Here is a 15495-nt window from a genome sequence, read left to right on the forward strand (position 1 = left end):
ATGGATGTTACACTAAAGACACCAATTGGTGAAAGTCTACTTTAAGTTGAGAATTACTCATGAAATAGTTGACTGCTTTCTTCATGCCAGGTTCACACTGAACAATATGGATGGCGATTAAAGAGTCATAAATTCTTGCTGTGACTTGGCTAAGACACATGACAGACAGGCACGCTGATCCCCGACCAATCGTAGCTTGCCGTCTTTCACGACCTGTGTGATGACATCAGGAAGGAGGTGCTAGAGACCGACTTCCAGGAACAAGAATCTAAACACACAATGTAGCCCTGGGTGGTGTGAATGTAACTAGCTGTCAGGTGTTAGTGTCAGAAAAAAGAAAGAAAACTAAAAAAAAAGAGTTCATTGCCATATTTACAATTGATTGTGGAAGAGCTCTCTATGCTCTTATTGGTCAACATCACGGAACATGCGGAAATTATAAGGTCAAAAATTGTGGCAGGCCCGCTTCTAGTCGAGATGTCGTGAGGTATCCCAGAAGTGATGTTGGTTGTTGTCCATACACATAAGATCAAATGAGCAGTTGTGCCCCCTGTGCCCTTCTTCATTCCCGTTGCCCTACATCTGTCAGGTCTGGCAGTTTTTGGACATCTCAAACGGGCATCTGTGTTATTTACTAAAGCGATGTGGCAACAATGCTATGGTTAACGCTTGGGTAGGCTGGTTAGGTTTAGGAAAGATCATGGTTTCAGTTAACCTACTTTGCTGAAGTAATTGGATTGCCATTGCTATGGTTGCAGTGCAGTAATAACCACTTGGTTAAGGTTAGGCAACAATCATGGTTATGCTTAAAAATATATATATGTTGACTCCTATGTAAGTCCATACATCCACTCTAACCTCCTCCCTATTCAGACATGGTCAATCAGATGGTTGTTCAGAACTTTGTCTAAAAGGAAAAGACTTATACTGTCGTTCTTCCTGGGAGGAAAGTGTGAATGAATAATTGGTTGTTCTGCTGCATTTCCAAGTAGCCACTCTAGACATGTTTGCTGCCCCCTGTAGTTGATACGGGTATTATTTCTAACACAGTATTTTGTCCTGTGCTATTGAAAACCTGCCGTTACCACCATTAAATACAGATGTTGCCAATTCAACAACTTTAATGGAATTTTGAGGATTATAACTCCAATGAGTTGGAAAAGAGACTGGACTGGAATGATGTGTTGAAAGCAAATACTTATTGTAGTGGTTGTGAAAACTGTGGTTCACTACATCGTGCGTGAAAGCCATTGAATACGTCCCCTGTGAACTGAAGTGGCGTGAAGCCACCTTATCTCTGCTCTTGGTCGAGGACATCAATGAGATGTGGTAGCAGCTGAATGTCAGACGAGTCAACGTGTTGGCTACAACTGGTGGAGCTCGTCTTTGAGGATCACAATAATCTCCACCTGAAAAACTTAACTTCAGCATCCGGATAGCATGATTTTTGAGGCCTCCAAACTGCACACAACTCACTCAAGTAGAACGTTTCCAGTGTGCGATTTCTTGCCTCAGTATCAAAAGAGAGGACACAGATCTTATCTTGGTCTTTGTTGTAGCATTACTTACTGATTTTGTATGTGGACATGTGTCTTTTGATATAAATATCTTCCTTTTTGCAAGTTCAACACCCCAAAATGCTATCATAAATGGCTAATGAAAAAAACCACCCTGTCTCTCTGTGGGGGGGTTGGTAAAATTAAAATTTCCATCCCCATAATGACTGTATAAAACATGCCATGGAAAATTCTGGCCCACTTTAGTATATTTTAGCGAAATGCCCTACTTTAGGAGCAATGAAATTGAGAGACTGCGCTCACAATATGGATGCACAATACAAGACCTCTACGGGCCAAAGCTACCTCAGTCCTCCCCAAAACCACCCCTTTGATGTTGTATCAGCTGAGGAGACGAGACAAAGGCTGTATCTCCCACAGCCGAGCTACACACCCCTGACTGCAGCCTGAGCTGCAACAATGAAAACTGGAAGGCAGGCATATCAGACACACACACACACACACACACAGCAGAAGATGGAGTGGGAGAGGTTTCTCTGCAGTTGTAACACACACCAGCAACCAGTTGGCCGGCAGGGTAACACCAGCCTGCCCTGAATTCAACCTCCATCCTAGATGCTGTGACAGGAGTCTGCATCTTTCTCCTTCTCATGATGCAGGACAACGAGGCCAGCTTATCAGAGCTCATCCCAAATGGGCGTGTATTTCCTCCCCCCCCCTCCCCTCCCACCTCTCCTTTTCCACCTCTCACTCTCCTCTGCACCAGCCTGCAACATGAACAGTAGCCCATGTCTGTAGTCTGCATCATCCTCAACATTAAAATAAATTAAAAAAAAGGCCCCTTGTGGCAATCAGGAGCTGATGTAGAATTTCAAACTATTTTACACTACTCACTTTTGTCCAATTGTAACCACGGGAGAATACATCTGGTTAGTCATACCGTTAAGATACTCTGAAGCATGTCTTAAAATCATTGTGCATAAGAAAAAGCAAGAGAAGCTCATTGAACACCACAGTTCAATAGCCTCGTGTACAAGTGATCAGCTGGGCCTGAAATAATCCCCGTTAGAGAAAAAAGGCTGAACACATTCTTGTCATAATAAAATGTGATTTTAAATCGCCTCATTGAAAAACAGATTAATATATTAACACATTGGTTTTTGCTGAATGTATGGGACATGTGGGGGCAGTGGACAGCCTATATAGCACGTTAATGTAATATTCTAATTATATGCTACCAAACTACATTTAAAATCGTCATTAAGCATTTTGTGAACCCACAATAATGCACTGCAGACAGCAGACCCTTGCAGGAGCGAAACAGGGATATTTTCTTTTTTTTTTTTTTTTTTATGGGCGAGCCGGCTCGCACCACGCATGGATCCGCTCAACAAAGAAGATGCGGGACACCTTTAAGAAAACGCCTCATCTCCCCCTGCCTGGCTGTCACTATGGCAGCCGGTCATGCCATTTCATTGTGCGTATTTTCTCCCCTTCTCTCAGTTAAAGCTTGACAATAAAAAAGAAAAACTGACGAGCATCGAGTCGCGCTGCTGGGCGCATTTGGAGACGGAAGCCCGCAACACTAATGCAGTGATTTGCAACAGCGTGCATCAAAGTTCCCACAGCCAGTGAAGCGTAAATAACTCCTTTTACTCACTGTGATCTTTGGGATGTTCTTTTTTCCTTGATAAGACATCTTTCGTTGGATTCCACCCTTAAAAATGAAGCTTTGAAAAACGCGATGTCTCCCTTTACGGATGCTGCAGCGGCCCTCGCCTGGATGGGAGCTTCAGGGAATGGTCGCCGCTCTGTCAGTGAGATGTAAAGTGCCTGGCTGAGTGCTATACGAGCGTCTGTGGCTCAGTCACCCGGCCCCTCCCTCAATAGGCTCCATTGGTTAGGAGCGGTGTCGCAATCTTTCCACCGGAGGGCGCAGTGGAGCAGCTGGTCAGCAGCCTCCATCCAGTTGTCTGCATTACTGAGCTGACACACATATCTCCTGCATGTGCGTGGATCTGGTATTAATCATTATTAACCTATCAGAGGCTTCGGCTAATTAATTTGAACGAGCTGGTTTCAGATTCACAAATCAAAGTCACCGAGGGGGGATTCAGTGATTGAATATGAGACACTATATAGCAAATAGGGAAACAGGACTTCTCTGTCTCTGTGTCACCTTCATCATACTCCTTACTGTCATCCTCATCCATCAGTTATTTGACTACTTTAAAATCCTATTGCACCAAGGCAATACTGTTTCACTGTAAAAGGCGTACGCTGAATGAATAGATCTGAAAATGCTTCTAGTTTGCAAAAATAAACTCACTGGGCTGTTGATACAAGAAGGTACAACCAAGCTTGTGTTTTGAAGGGAATTTTTAAGTTGTTAAAAGTCTGACTGAAAAAAGCACAGCAAAACACATGTTCACGTGTCATGTTTCATAAGTACAAGCTAATTTGTTTGGATAGAACGTAGATAAATGATCCTGAATAAATAGAGGATTACATTTTTTGTTCAAATTGAAATACTATATAAAATGTATTTTTAATGGGGGTTAAAAGAGTAAATCATTGCCAGTCAAGTCATCATCTGCAGATTTTAGTGTTTTGTTTTTCTGAAAACAGAGGAGGGGTCGAATGGTGTAGCAGCTGTCACAGAGCTTGCCCACCACATTACACACCCCACATGTCTACTCACCATGACACACACACACACACACACACACACACACACACACACACACACACACACACAGACTCTCTCTCTCTCTGCATGCCCCCACCCAGCCATGTGTCTCTTTTGTTTGGACCTAAAGTGAATCCCCCCTTCACTCCACCGTTCGTTTCCTCCACCACTCCCCTCCTCAGCACTACTAATGCACCCATAATGAGGAGGCACGTGACTGAGGGTGTGCCTGTGTGTGTGTGTGTGTGTGTGTGTATACTACTACCATCAACTGGAAAATCATACTCACATTCAGTACATACTTTTCATTGATTTTTAACAAAGATAGATTTACATCATGAAGGATTAAGAGTAATTATATATATATAAATATTATATATATATATATATATATATAATTAAAGGTTTTATGAAAAAAAAATGGCATTACCTCATCTGTCTTTTAAGTTTTAGTACATTTATTAAGGTTTATTGAAAAAAAATATTAACCTTGTGATCATATGTTGGATTTCTCATCTTTTTGGGCCTATACATGGTGTTTATTGTAAAATTTAGATGAGTGTTAATGCTTTGCGTGTGCACTTACACGTGCATGCATCCTAGATATCCTTGTATTTGTACTCAAGTACACAGGATTAAACATGAATGTATAAAAAAACATACATTTATCCTCAAATTTCTAATCTTTTATCCATTAAAATGTATTATATCACCCTGAACTTTTCTCTACAACCACACATTTTATATATTGTGACAAAATAAGCTTTAGAATGTGGTTTTAATATAAATCAACAGCTGCTTATTGTTTTCCTCCTGCCTTTGGCTACAAGAGCACACAGCGCCCGTATGCTGACATGTCCTTTCATGGCAGTGAGTCAGTAAGGCATTAGCTCAGCATTCCCAGGCCTTGGAGAATGCATCAACAACACACTTCAAGTTTGCAGGGCTGCTACCTCTGCAGACCCCATTAACCAGCTGACACTGACAGACAGACGGGGGGGCAGACAGATCAAGGATGCAGAAAAGACTCGGTCAGGTCATCAAAGCTGCATCAGCAGACTAAGCATCTTGGTGGCCCCAAACGGAAAAATGAACTTATAAATGTCCACTTCAATACCAAGCAACCATATGAAATTAATTCATTAACCTACGCACATTAACATGGCTTGTGTCATGGTTATGTTTACTATATGGTTAATGTTGGATCGCTTCATACTAAAGGACACCAGAGAATTGGCGGGTGCAGCTAACTCTCGCTGACGTTTTGAATGTCATGCATAGGAGAATTCATGTATAACTTTCTCTGGGTGAAAAAATAAAAGGCAACAAGACACACCAGCACAAGGGGCATGTTTGGGTAAATGAACAAGGAATTGCAAGGAAACTCCCATAATTTAGTAATGCATTTCCAAAAAGTTAGGAGACAGATTAAAAAATATTGAAGTAGCTGAGGCTGACGTATCCTCAGTCCCTGGTAGGAGCCTACACTTCCCATAATGCAACTCGTAGTAGTTGTTCCACGGTAAATACCCAGATTTTTCAAATTTCACACCGCAGTATGTTATAAAAATGAAGTCTCCAAGCTCAAGTTAAGATAACCTTGATAACGTGACTATGACTATTGGTAGAGTATCCCTTTAGTTTCTGGGGGCTGACTGTTTCTCTTCCAGTGTCTTTCTGTGAATCAGTATTATAAGAAAATGTTAATTTACTGCAACTTTAATAACTTCCTAAGGGATGCCTACATAATTTACTAATTGTGGCTCACACAGAAAGCCAGACATGTGCATATGGACAAGCTTAAATGTGCCAGTATATATGTATCTTTACTGTATGCGTATGTCAGTGTGAATGTCAGTGTGTTAAGTGCCTCTCCCAGTCTGACCGCCACCCTGCAGGACAACAAAGAGGGGGGAGGTCTTCACAAACCAGCTCCTCTGGACATCTGGCTAACCACTCCCTATTCCTCGCTCCATTACAGCAGCTGATTGCACTAATTAGCTCACCAGACAGGAGGAAACCTATAACATCTATAACCACGATCAAAATTGTTTACTACTGCTACAACATAAACACAAGATTATTAAATATCTATGTTGTTTTTACCATAGCCATAAAATAACCATGTGTGACCCCGAAAATTCAGATATAACATAACTACAGCTTTATAAAAACCAATTACATTCTTAATTAATGGAAATGAAAGTGAAGCTGATGCAGGAAAAGGGACACTCGGTTATCAGACATCATAAACACACAGCTTTTCCTTTTCCTCTTGTCAGTCGATTGCATGAAAAGGTTGATGATAAGCCTGACTGTTCTGAATTATGTCAGGAGAATAAATGAGTCCTGTCCCTGTTGTCAGTCTAGTGTCCTCAAACAGTTTCCAAACAAAGCAAAAAAGCACACACAGCCTAACTCTGTCTGGTGATTTCTGCTGCATCATCTGGTCCCTCAGGAGGTGCAATACTGCAGTTCAGCATCAGGCCACACGGCGGGACATTGGCTGCCTGCCATACTGAAGACATGTGCTGTGCATGACCCGCATAGAGGAAAAACATAATTTTATACCACGAACAACTGCTGCAGTAAAGTCTGTTAAAGCTTGGACACAGATTAGATTTAGAATTCAAGAGAGACACAGTAAATATATTATTAGAATGATGTGAGGATTCAAATAGGTTAGTTATGGTGCATGCACCAGCACCGGTCCCAAACTGTCTGCTGTCAGGCTGACAGTTTGGGACTGGTGCAATAACAGCACAAGAATCACTGAGGCGTAAATGATCGGGACAAACCGTTCAAGCAAAACAGAGGAAAAATATATATTTACATAAGTTCGACAATGGGTCATTTGTTAATATTCTCAAATAAATAAAGCTGCAAGGCTTCAATCAGTCCCTTAGCATTAGTCTCAAACAGGTCTGTCACTCTTCTGCTCTCCGCTGAGTCTCCAGTGAAACAAGGTTGTGAGTCAACAAAGGGAAAGAAGATATCTGCCACAGTGGGCAGTGTTGTTTCACCTCTGTGATTAAACTCTGCTTAAGTTGTACTGAAGAATCAATGAGTGAGACTTACACCCTCGGCCAATGCAATACTTAAAGTGATAATGTATGATTTTTCTAATCAATGTGTCTCTTTTGGCCAGTTTTTTTTTTTTTTTTTGGACATATTGTGCTGCCAAAATCATAAAAGTTCATATCGCCAGTGCTGATGAGGTGTTTCTGAAGAGACACAGGAAGTGTTGCTCTCCAAATACATTAAAAAACAAGCTGTCTCCTAATTGAAGAAGTAAATAGAGCAACAATGCTAGCACAATCAAGAAAAACTGACTACCTCTTTAGAAATATGACACTGCGTTGTCATCGGTATCCACTAAAGCCATACACAACACAAAGTGTCATTGTTAACATGATTACAGTGAACACAATCTGCTCCTGCTGATTTCAGACCAGAGTTGACGTCAGGCTGATGATACATTTATGCAGTCAAGCAGACAATTAAATTTTATTAGCCTCTATTTGACTGTAGTCTATGACATATTGCATTACATCAGGTCGTTCCATAACGTTTAACTCTTTAGTGCTCCTTATGGAAATCATTTTGCTCCATTCAAGCTTTAAATGAGTATATGTGTGTGCCAATATGTGGCCAGCCCTGCAATGACTTAATAGTAATCTTCCTCACTTTGTCTAATGGCGTCTCTCCTCTCTCAGCCAAAATTGTGTGTGTGTGTGTTTGTGTGTTTGTGTGTGTGCGTGCAGAGAGAGAGTGGCTGAATCACTAGTTTTGACACCCAGAGAGTGATCTCAGTCTGACCTCAGACTTCTTCTTCTTCTTCTTCCTTAAACTCATTTTCCAAAACTTTCAGTCCACCCTTTTGGAGTCAGGTATAAATAAAATTTGTCAAAACATGCATGATGATGATGATGATGATTATGATGATGATGATGATGATATTGATACAAGTAGTGTTTGAACGTTGACAGTTTTGTCATACTTAAAACTATAAACTTCATTAAAAATGTTTCCACAATTTGAATTTACAGCCCAAAATCAAACAATGAAACAAAACAAATTCGCTTTAGTTTCCGTCAAAGAATTGAAAAACACACATTTCTGTGGGAAATATGTAAAAGACAGACTGGAGGCTGTCTTTGACATTGTTGCTCTAATGTTTGGATTTGGAGAGTGACGTAGATTATTGCATTTTGCTTCACCTTGCTCTGTGTAATGTGCTGAAACATTCAAACCCAAACCTTCGATCTCTGTTCATGGTGCCACGTACAGAAAGGACATCATTAGCTCACAGAGGACACCACTGACTGTTCAACATGTCACAGTAGGAAAAGCACAGGTATGAGTAATAAAACAAATGATTGATGAATTGTATTTTGCTACCCCGGTACGTCAGGGTCCTTGTGCTGTGCATGTTGGCTCACGTTCCTCACTGAGACACTTGAATTGAACAGAGCCATTTAACAAATGATGGTGCTTTTACACCATATTAATGACAAGTCAAAATGTGTGCTGTGATTAAAAGCCTATCTGGTTTATAGTTTTCCAGAAATTTGCAAGCACTCTGAGTATAATTGAAAAAAAACAATGTGAAGAGTGCTATAACCCACTCCTTTATGAAGTCTTTCAGCTTGTACTGTAATGCACCACACTGAATATTATTGGTTTAGATAATGATAATGATACTACTGACTGCTGCTGCTCACCACTACTTCTACTATTATCACTACCTGGCCTTGCAGTTCCTTCTGCGAGGCCACACCCATCATAATAATCAAGTCACACACAATAGCAACCAAACAAAATCACTATAGCAATGATCACCCTTGAGAGCACCAATGCAAAAATTTCAACCACCACAGCAACCGCCCACGACACCACGGTAACCACCTGAAAACACCCTTAGCGACCACCCTGAACATGTTAGTAACCCATCACTCAAAATCAAGCTCAACAGCAATCTCCAGTCTCCAGTATGACTAAAACCACCTGTATGAAACAGTCTAAACAAAAACAGACTGTGATAACCTTTATGGAGCCTTCCATGTGTTGTATTAATGTGATTAGGTGTGTCTACTAAAGTGGAAGCATAAAGTTTAAAAGAATTAGATTTTGGTCTCAGGATTGGATTCATTTGAAGTACCTGGGTGCTGTATGACCGCGTCTTCACTGAAATCGTGTTGTGTTATTGTGTTATTTTTTAAAGGTTATTATTATTTTAAAGAAAGGGAAACGCTCATACTGTATATCTCAGTTGCATTTGTTGTGAATAACATTTCTAATCTGTGTAAAATAATATTATGCAATATTATACATGTGGCTCTATACTACAAAGATTTCTTTCAGCACCCTGTCTTCTAAGCCGATGCATTTCAGCTTGTTGCTTTAATGGACCTGCAGTTGTCTCATGAAAATAGCTGGTCAATACGTAACTAAATGTGTGGGCAACACTTGTTGCATTTTATTTTTTCAATAGGCCTGTGATATTTAGCATCATGGTCGCCAGCTCTGTGGTTTCACCACTACAGAATGTCTGCAGCGGCCCAGACGCTGTGACGATGACAGGAATCTTCTTTTGTCCAGCCTTGAGCCTTTCCAGTTATGTCCTGTGGCCTTGTCTACTTGAGTCTTTTTTTTCCCATTTTATTGTCTTGATACACTGGCAGAATTTCCCTGCACTATTATTCAAGGCTTTAACCCCTGAGGAATTATTGTAGAAGCCAAAAAAAGTGTTGACGGATGTTGGCTGTGGATTTTAAGTCTGTCTCGTTTCTCAGCCGTTTTTGGCAGACGGTCTCGCACCCCCCCCACCCTCATTTCCCCCCCCACAATATACCTTCAAAAACTACATTTTGTTATGTGAGAAATTACATTTGCTCCTCTCCACCAGCTACACAGGGCTGTGCACTATATGTGTTGTGCTCTTTGGGGTAACATGCAGTATACACTCATTATTACTGGGTGCTGTATCTGTTCTGCAGTGGCACTGAACTAGCTCTACAGTGTTTTTCAGGAAAGTTTACATCATTCAGTAAGTGATCAGATATGTCATATAGTGATGTGGTGCTGTTACACACCCAGAGAACAATTTAGGGCTTGTCCTTAATTGAGTTCCCAAACGCAGTGGGCATGAATCCAGCCTCCCTTAGGTGAATACGTTGATTGTAGACTTTGAATAGGTGGATGAATGACAGATATCACATTTCATTTAGGTGTAGCCCACAGAATGACAGCACCAGTGTCCATGTGAGTCAGTCACATTATTGTCTAATAATGCTAATGGTATTTTTCACTCAGATTTGAAACATCCCAATTTAAAAAAACAAATAAAAACAGAGAGGGGGATCCACCAAACACGCACCCAAACCACTCCTGCCATGCATTTATGCTGCATCAGCAATTCAGGAAAAAGTTACAGTTTTCTCACCTTTTCATCTCCCAGGTTCTGCAACACTTCTTTACCGCCGCTGGTTCTGATCTCTACCTGAGGAGGCTTTTTCCTCGCTGCGGGACTTCCCTCACCGGGGGAGCTCTTGCTGTCGCTGGCCGGGCTCCTCGCCTCCTGGCCGGTCTCTCGTTTGGCGGTCCTCGGGGTGCGGGAGCCCCTCTGGCCGACGCTCAGAGCGTCAAAGTCTATGGTTTTACTCTCAAACGCGCCCTCGACGCTGCAAAACAAGCCGCCGTATTTCTGCCGCGGCACCTGGTCTGCCGTGCCGGGTCGGGCCAGATAAACCGGCAGGTCGTCCTCAGCCGTGTCCCGGTTTCCCCTGCGCTCTGCCATGGTGGAGCCCTGCACAAGTGACCGGGAAAGACGGTTAAACTAGTGCTGAAGAGGTGTGTGTGCCTCTGTGTGTGTGTGTGTGTGTGTGTGTAGTGCTGTGAGGAAGCCTGAGCTGACAGGAAGACAGGGGTTGAGTTAAAGCCAGAGGTGGTACTGTAGCAGTGCCTGATGCAGAGGTAGCACATGGTTTTAAAATTAATTCATTTAAATATTGTTGATTGTGGACTTGTGGATTTATTTCTCTATTTCACGTAAACATACATTGCAAAAATTCGATTTAAAAAAAAACAAAAAAACTTTTATTGCAATATAAATACCTACCTTATCTTTCTAATGCAGTTTTTTTTATTGCTCGATATACTAATAAAATTATTATGCTCGTCCTTTCAGACGTCAGTGTTCAGCAGTTTGGTCTTCGATCTAATATCGAAATGAACTAAGTGGACCTAAGTTTGCGCGCGGAGCTGTCCCTTCAGCACCACTTCACGCGTCTGACGCGCAGCTACACCTGCTTTTGGCTGCACTTCATCTCCCAGGAAGCCTGAAGGTGATGTTTCCTCAAGTGCCTGTCTGGGCCTTGACGGCGACACCTTTGGGCTGATGACCGAACGCCAGCACAAATGAGACAGGACGGTGTCAGCAGCAGGTCTTCACACCGAAAGACTGCTGAGCAAACAGGAGGAAAGCAGGAGTCAACACCGTCACTCAGTTCACAGGAATGCAATTATGTAAGGGGCCATGTAGCAACATGCTGCAGTGGAGTCAAAAGAGGGACGCTGAGTCCTTGTTTTTTGTTGTTTGTAGGCTTTTACCCTCTTCTTTTCTCCTCCAGAAACTGCACACCTTTTTTTTTTTATGGTAAATCTAAGAACAAGAGGATAAATATGGCACTGCATTGCATTTTTCTGAAATTTTCCCCAGCAAAGAAGCCAGTTAGGAAGCCTTAAGAATTGAGAATTACTGCATAAATGCTTATATATTCACCACTAATTACCACTTGTTGATATGGATTACAGAATAATGGCGGTTCAGTCCCTTAACAGTGTGTCTGGCACGGCATGAGGATGGCTTTGGTGTCGCTGTGAGGTTGAAGCTCTGTGAAAGTTTTCCCGTTGAAATGCTAAATGTGTGTGCATGTGTGTGTGAGTGTGAAAGAGAGATAGAGCGAGAGCGTGATATTAAGACAAAAGGGCACACAGGGTCCACAGAGATGAGAGGGAGGCTCAAGGTCAGTCACACTGTAGGCTACAGTGAAGTCACACAGGGCACGTCCTCAGGTCTCATCTAACAGGTTGTCATCACTGAAATGAAGCCTTGGCTGTTTTTCAGGCTGGGGGCCACATCATGAGGCACGGCAGTCAAGCCTGTTATGCTCCTGCAGAAGAAGCTGACTCATAGCAGCCGGATTTAAGCTTTCAAACGGCTGAGCTTGTTGATCAAAGTTTCAAAAAATGTATTTCTAAGTGGGACATGTAAATGGCTGCAGTGTTTTACTTTGCAAATGAATGCTGGCATGATCTGAGCATGCAATGATTTTTCTGATCTTATCTGTGCATTGCATGTGTTGCTGTTATTCTGTCTCACAACAGCTGATATTGCCCACCTTTTAGATTTTTGAACAGACACAAAAGCCAGTCAGTCAAAATGCATGGTAAAGGGAAAAAAAAAAAAAAAAGAATGATCCAGCACTTTATTCTGAAAAGATGGCTTAGTAAATTTTTTTTCAGGGGACGGAAGCTGAGTAAAATATTATAAGTAGCTCTCTATCCACACATTCCTTGCTGAATACCACTGTCACAGCTCCTGTGGCTCTGTTGGCATCGAGCACAGCAACTTGTCAGGGCAGCAGAAATTACCCCTCAGATGAATGTGATTTAAGCATCAGGGTTTGTGGAGATGCTAAGAGCCCAGTAAAAAGTCCTGCCTCTGTAATTCTATGGTAACTTATTGAGTCACTGTGTTTTAGGGCTGTCTAATATGTCCTCCTTTCCTCCAGCATGTCACTTGTGGGTAGACAAAATATTATGCAGGGAGAAGGGGCGACAAAACAAAAGAAAAGAAAGTTGATAGCGTTTTTTCCCCGATGTTCACTCATGCAGTGGCCGCGTGTTTTGGCTGGCCACACATTTAGACACTGACACCAGCCAGTTCGAATGACTTGGAAAGAATTAAATATCATGTGAGAGAACAAGGACAGTGCTCAAAGGCTAGTGCAGATGTCTGTCTTCAACCGTGCCCTGTTTTACTGTGGTCTGGACAGAGCAGACTGACTTGGAGGCTGTGGAGCCGTCAGCTCTCCCTGTCTGGCTTTCAATGTCGGTGATGTCATGATAGCTGCAAACCATAATAACAACAACATTCAGTCACTTGTTTATTTCATTTGGGTGTATTTTCCAGTGGATTTCCGTAAACCCCTCTGATCATGAACAGAAAAGTCATTCAGAGGAGAGTTGTCTGGTATTTTGCTGCAAATCGTGACTAAAATGTTGGTATTGCCCCTTTTGAATGACATTCATCTTTTGACAAGCTGTTTGCCACTTAGTTAGGAAGCTCACGAACAGGATATTACCCTGACTTAATGAGGCTTTTAAAGCAATGCTAGAACAAAGCAGGAGATAACCCCCCGTCTTTATATTAAAAATGGATGAAATGTAGGGCAGCTAGTAAAATTATTGTACCCCATAAGACAATAGTGCTCATGTTGCCACTGGCTTGAGTGCATGCTCATCCAGGCATGATGGAATGATGGCAGATAGGACAGAGTTTGGCAAATTCATGCCCAGTGCTCTTCATGGATTTGGCACAAAAGGCCTTACGGCGAGCGAGACCTGTGAAGAAGTGGGTAAGTGGGCCACTGTTCTACAGTCAAGTCAATAATAGTTAATTCAGTGATAAACGATAAGACATGAGGTCTGACAAGCTCTGCACGGGCTAACTTTTACTCTGGAAATTAAATAAAATGAGTGATGGATTAAATAAATGTTGAAACGTTGTAGTACAGAATTATTACTGTCTCGATCCTACAAGAATTTCTGGTTTTCTGCACAAAATGTAATTCCAGAGACTTGATAACATGCACAGATTTTTAGTGTAACAACCATTAGTATGTTCACATACTCTCACAGTCTGCAAGTTGAGTTATAGGATATAACTACATGCCCTCACACCTATATTTGGTGGCTCTATTTAGCGCTTTTACTCTACTGATTTATTATCGTTTTATTTTTTAGAAACTGTGAAACACAAGCTGCAAACTTTTCCCTTCATTACTCACAGCAGCAGCAGCAGCAGCAGTGATCTTTGGCAGAATGCACAGGATGATCAGAGGGGAGCAAAGACAAAGGCTCACATGCGAGACTTCTTTTTTGAATGCCCGAATGAGCCTGATGTAGCCGGAAACAAAGAGAATGTCAGACAGAGGACAGAGCTGCAAGGAGAAAAGATACTTCAGCTGCTTTGCACAGTACCTTACAATGCTGATGTAATTCCCATTTAACCAATTTTGATTAAGTGACTCATTTTTGCCTCTTTGAAGGACTTTAACACTGCGCATCGCAAATTGTATTCTTGGATCCTTTTCTGACACGTTGTGGAAATGAATCTTCATTCATATTATAGTCAAAAGATGAAGACGAGGATGAAAGCAAACAAGTGTGTTGCCATGCAGTCAGTGTATAGGCCATGCAGTCAGTGTTGCTGAGCAGCTGAACAGAGCAGACGGGCAGCTGCATCCGCTGGGGCTGGTTTGGCTGCTGACCAGCTGCTGCTGAAATAAGGTTAAAGAGCCTCCAAGGATGTACTGTTGGACATTTCAATCTTGTATCCCTTACAGCAAGGCGGGCTTTCTGGCACATAATGGCACAGTGGCTTTCATGTCGTCCAGAATGACTCATAATTGAAAAAATATGAGTTTTAATCTGTCCACCATTTTCTGAATTCTGTCAAATGGGTTTCAGCTGATGGTCTGTGGTGAAGTGCATCTATAGAAGATTTTCTGCAGAGGAAAGCCGTTTCCATTTGCACACAACAAATATGTCATCAAGAATTATGTTTTCAGAAACTGAGACATATGCAGAATTCAAGGTAGAATGCAGAAAAAAATGGCACACTAACTCTTTTTATGGGATGTTTTCCTTTTTCATTGCATACAGTTATTCAGACAGTGTACACTCAAGTCTCTGAGAGTGACCTCTGTGTGGGTGGTGAGAGGAGAACAGATAGAAGTGCTTTTATAACAGACATCCTTTGGCAGGGTTGGTCTACATCACGAAACCTGGCTCGATCCCTGTTCCCTTCTGGCTTGGCAAGGACAGTCCTGACTAAAGTGAAAAGACAGACTGTTATCCTGGACTGACTCTGCTCTGTGTCCTGCATAACTTAAAAAAAAAAAATGTGGAAAAGCCTACTGTTTAACAAGCTTGTGAGACTACTGAAGCATTTACTGCTTCAGTGTAGGAAAGATTCATGATTCTTATAATATACCACAAGTC

The 15495-nt window shown here is 41.8% G+C and overlaps 1 protein-coding gene across 4 annotated transcripts in view; it reads right to left on the reverse strand.

The window, feature by feature from the left end:
• The window catches only part of dpysl3 (dihydropyrimidinase like 3), a 37778-nt gene extending 26773 nt beyond the window's left edge, over nt 1-11005 (reverse strand). For 2 of the 4 annotated variants that reach the window (XM_070843149.1, XM_070843148.1), the window contains exon 1: nt 10652-11005. In XM_070843149.1, coding sequence (XP_070699250.1) covers nt 10652-11005 — 354 coding nt within the window. Of the gene's footprint in view, nt 1-3177; nt 3326-10651 lie in introns of those variants that run through there. The other 2 variants (XM_070843151.1, XM_070843150.1) reach the window with 1 other exon arrangement.
• Nucleotides 11006-15495: the final 4490 nt, after the last annotated feature.

The sequence above is a fragment of the Pempheris klunzingeri genome, chromosome 14, assembly GCF_042242105.1.
Source record: "Pempheris klunzingeri isolate RE-2024b chromosome 14, fPemKlu1.hap1, whole genome shotgun sequence".
In the NCBI taxonomy this organism is placed as follows: domain Eukaryota; kingdom Metazoa; phylum Chordata; class Actinopteri; order Acropomatiformes; family Pempheridae; genus Pempheris; species Pempheris klunzingeri.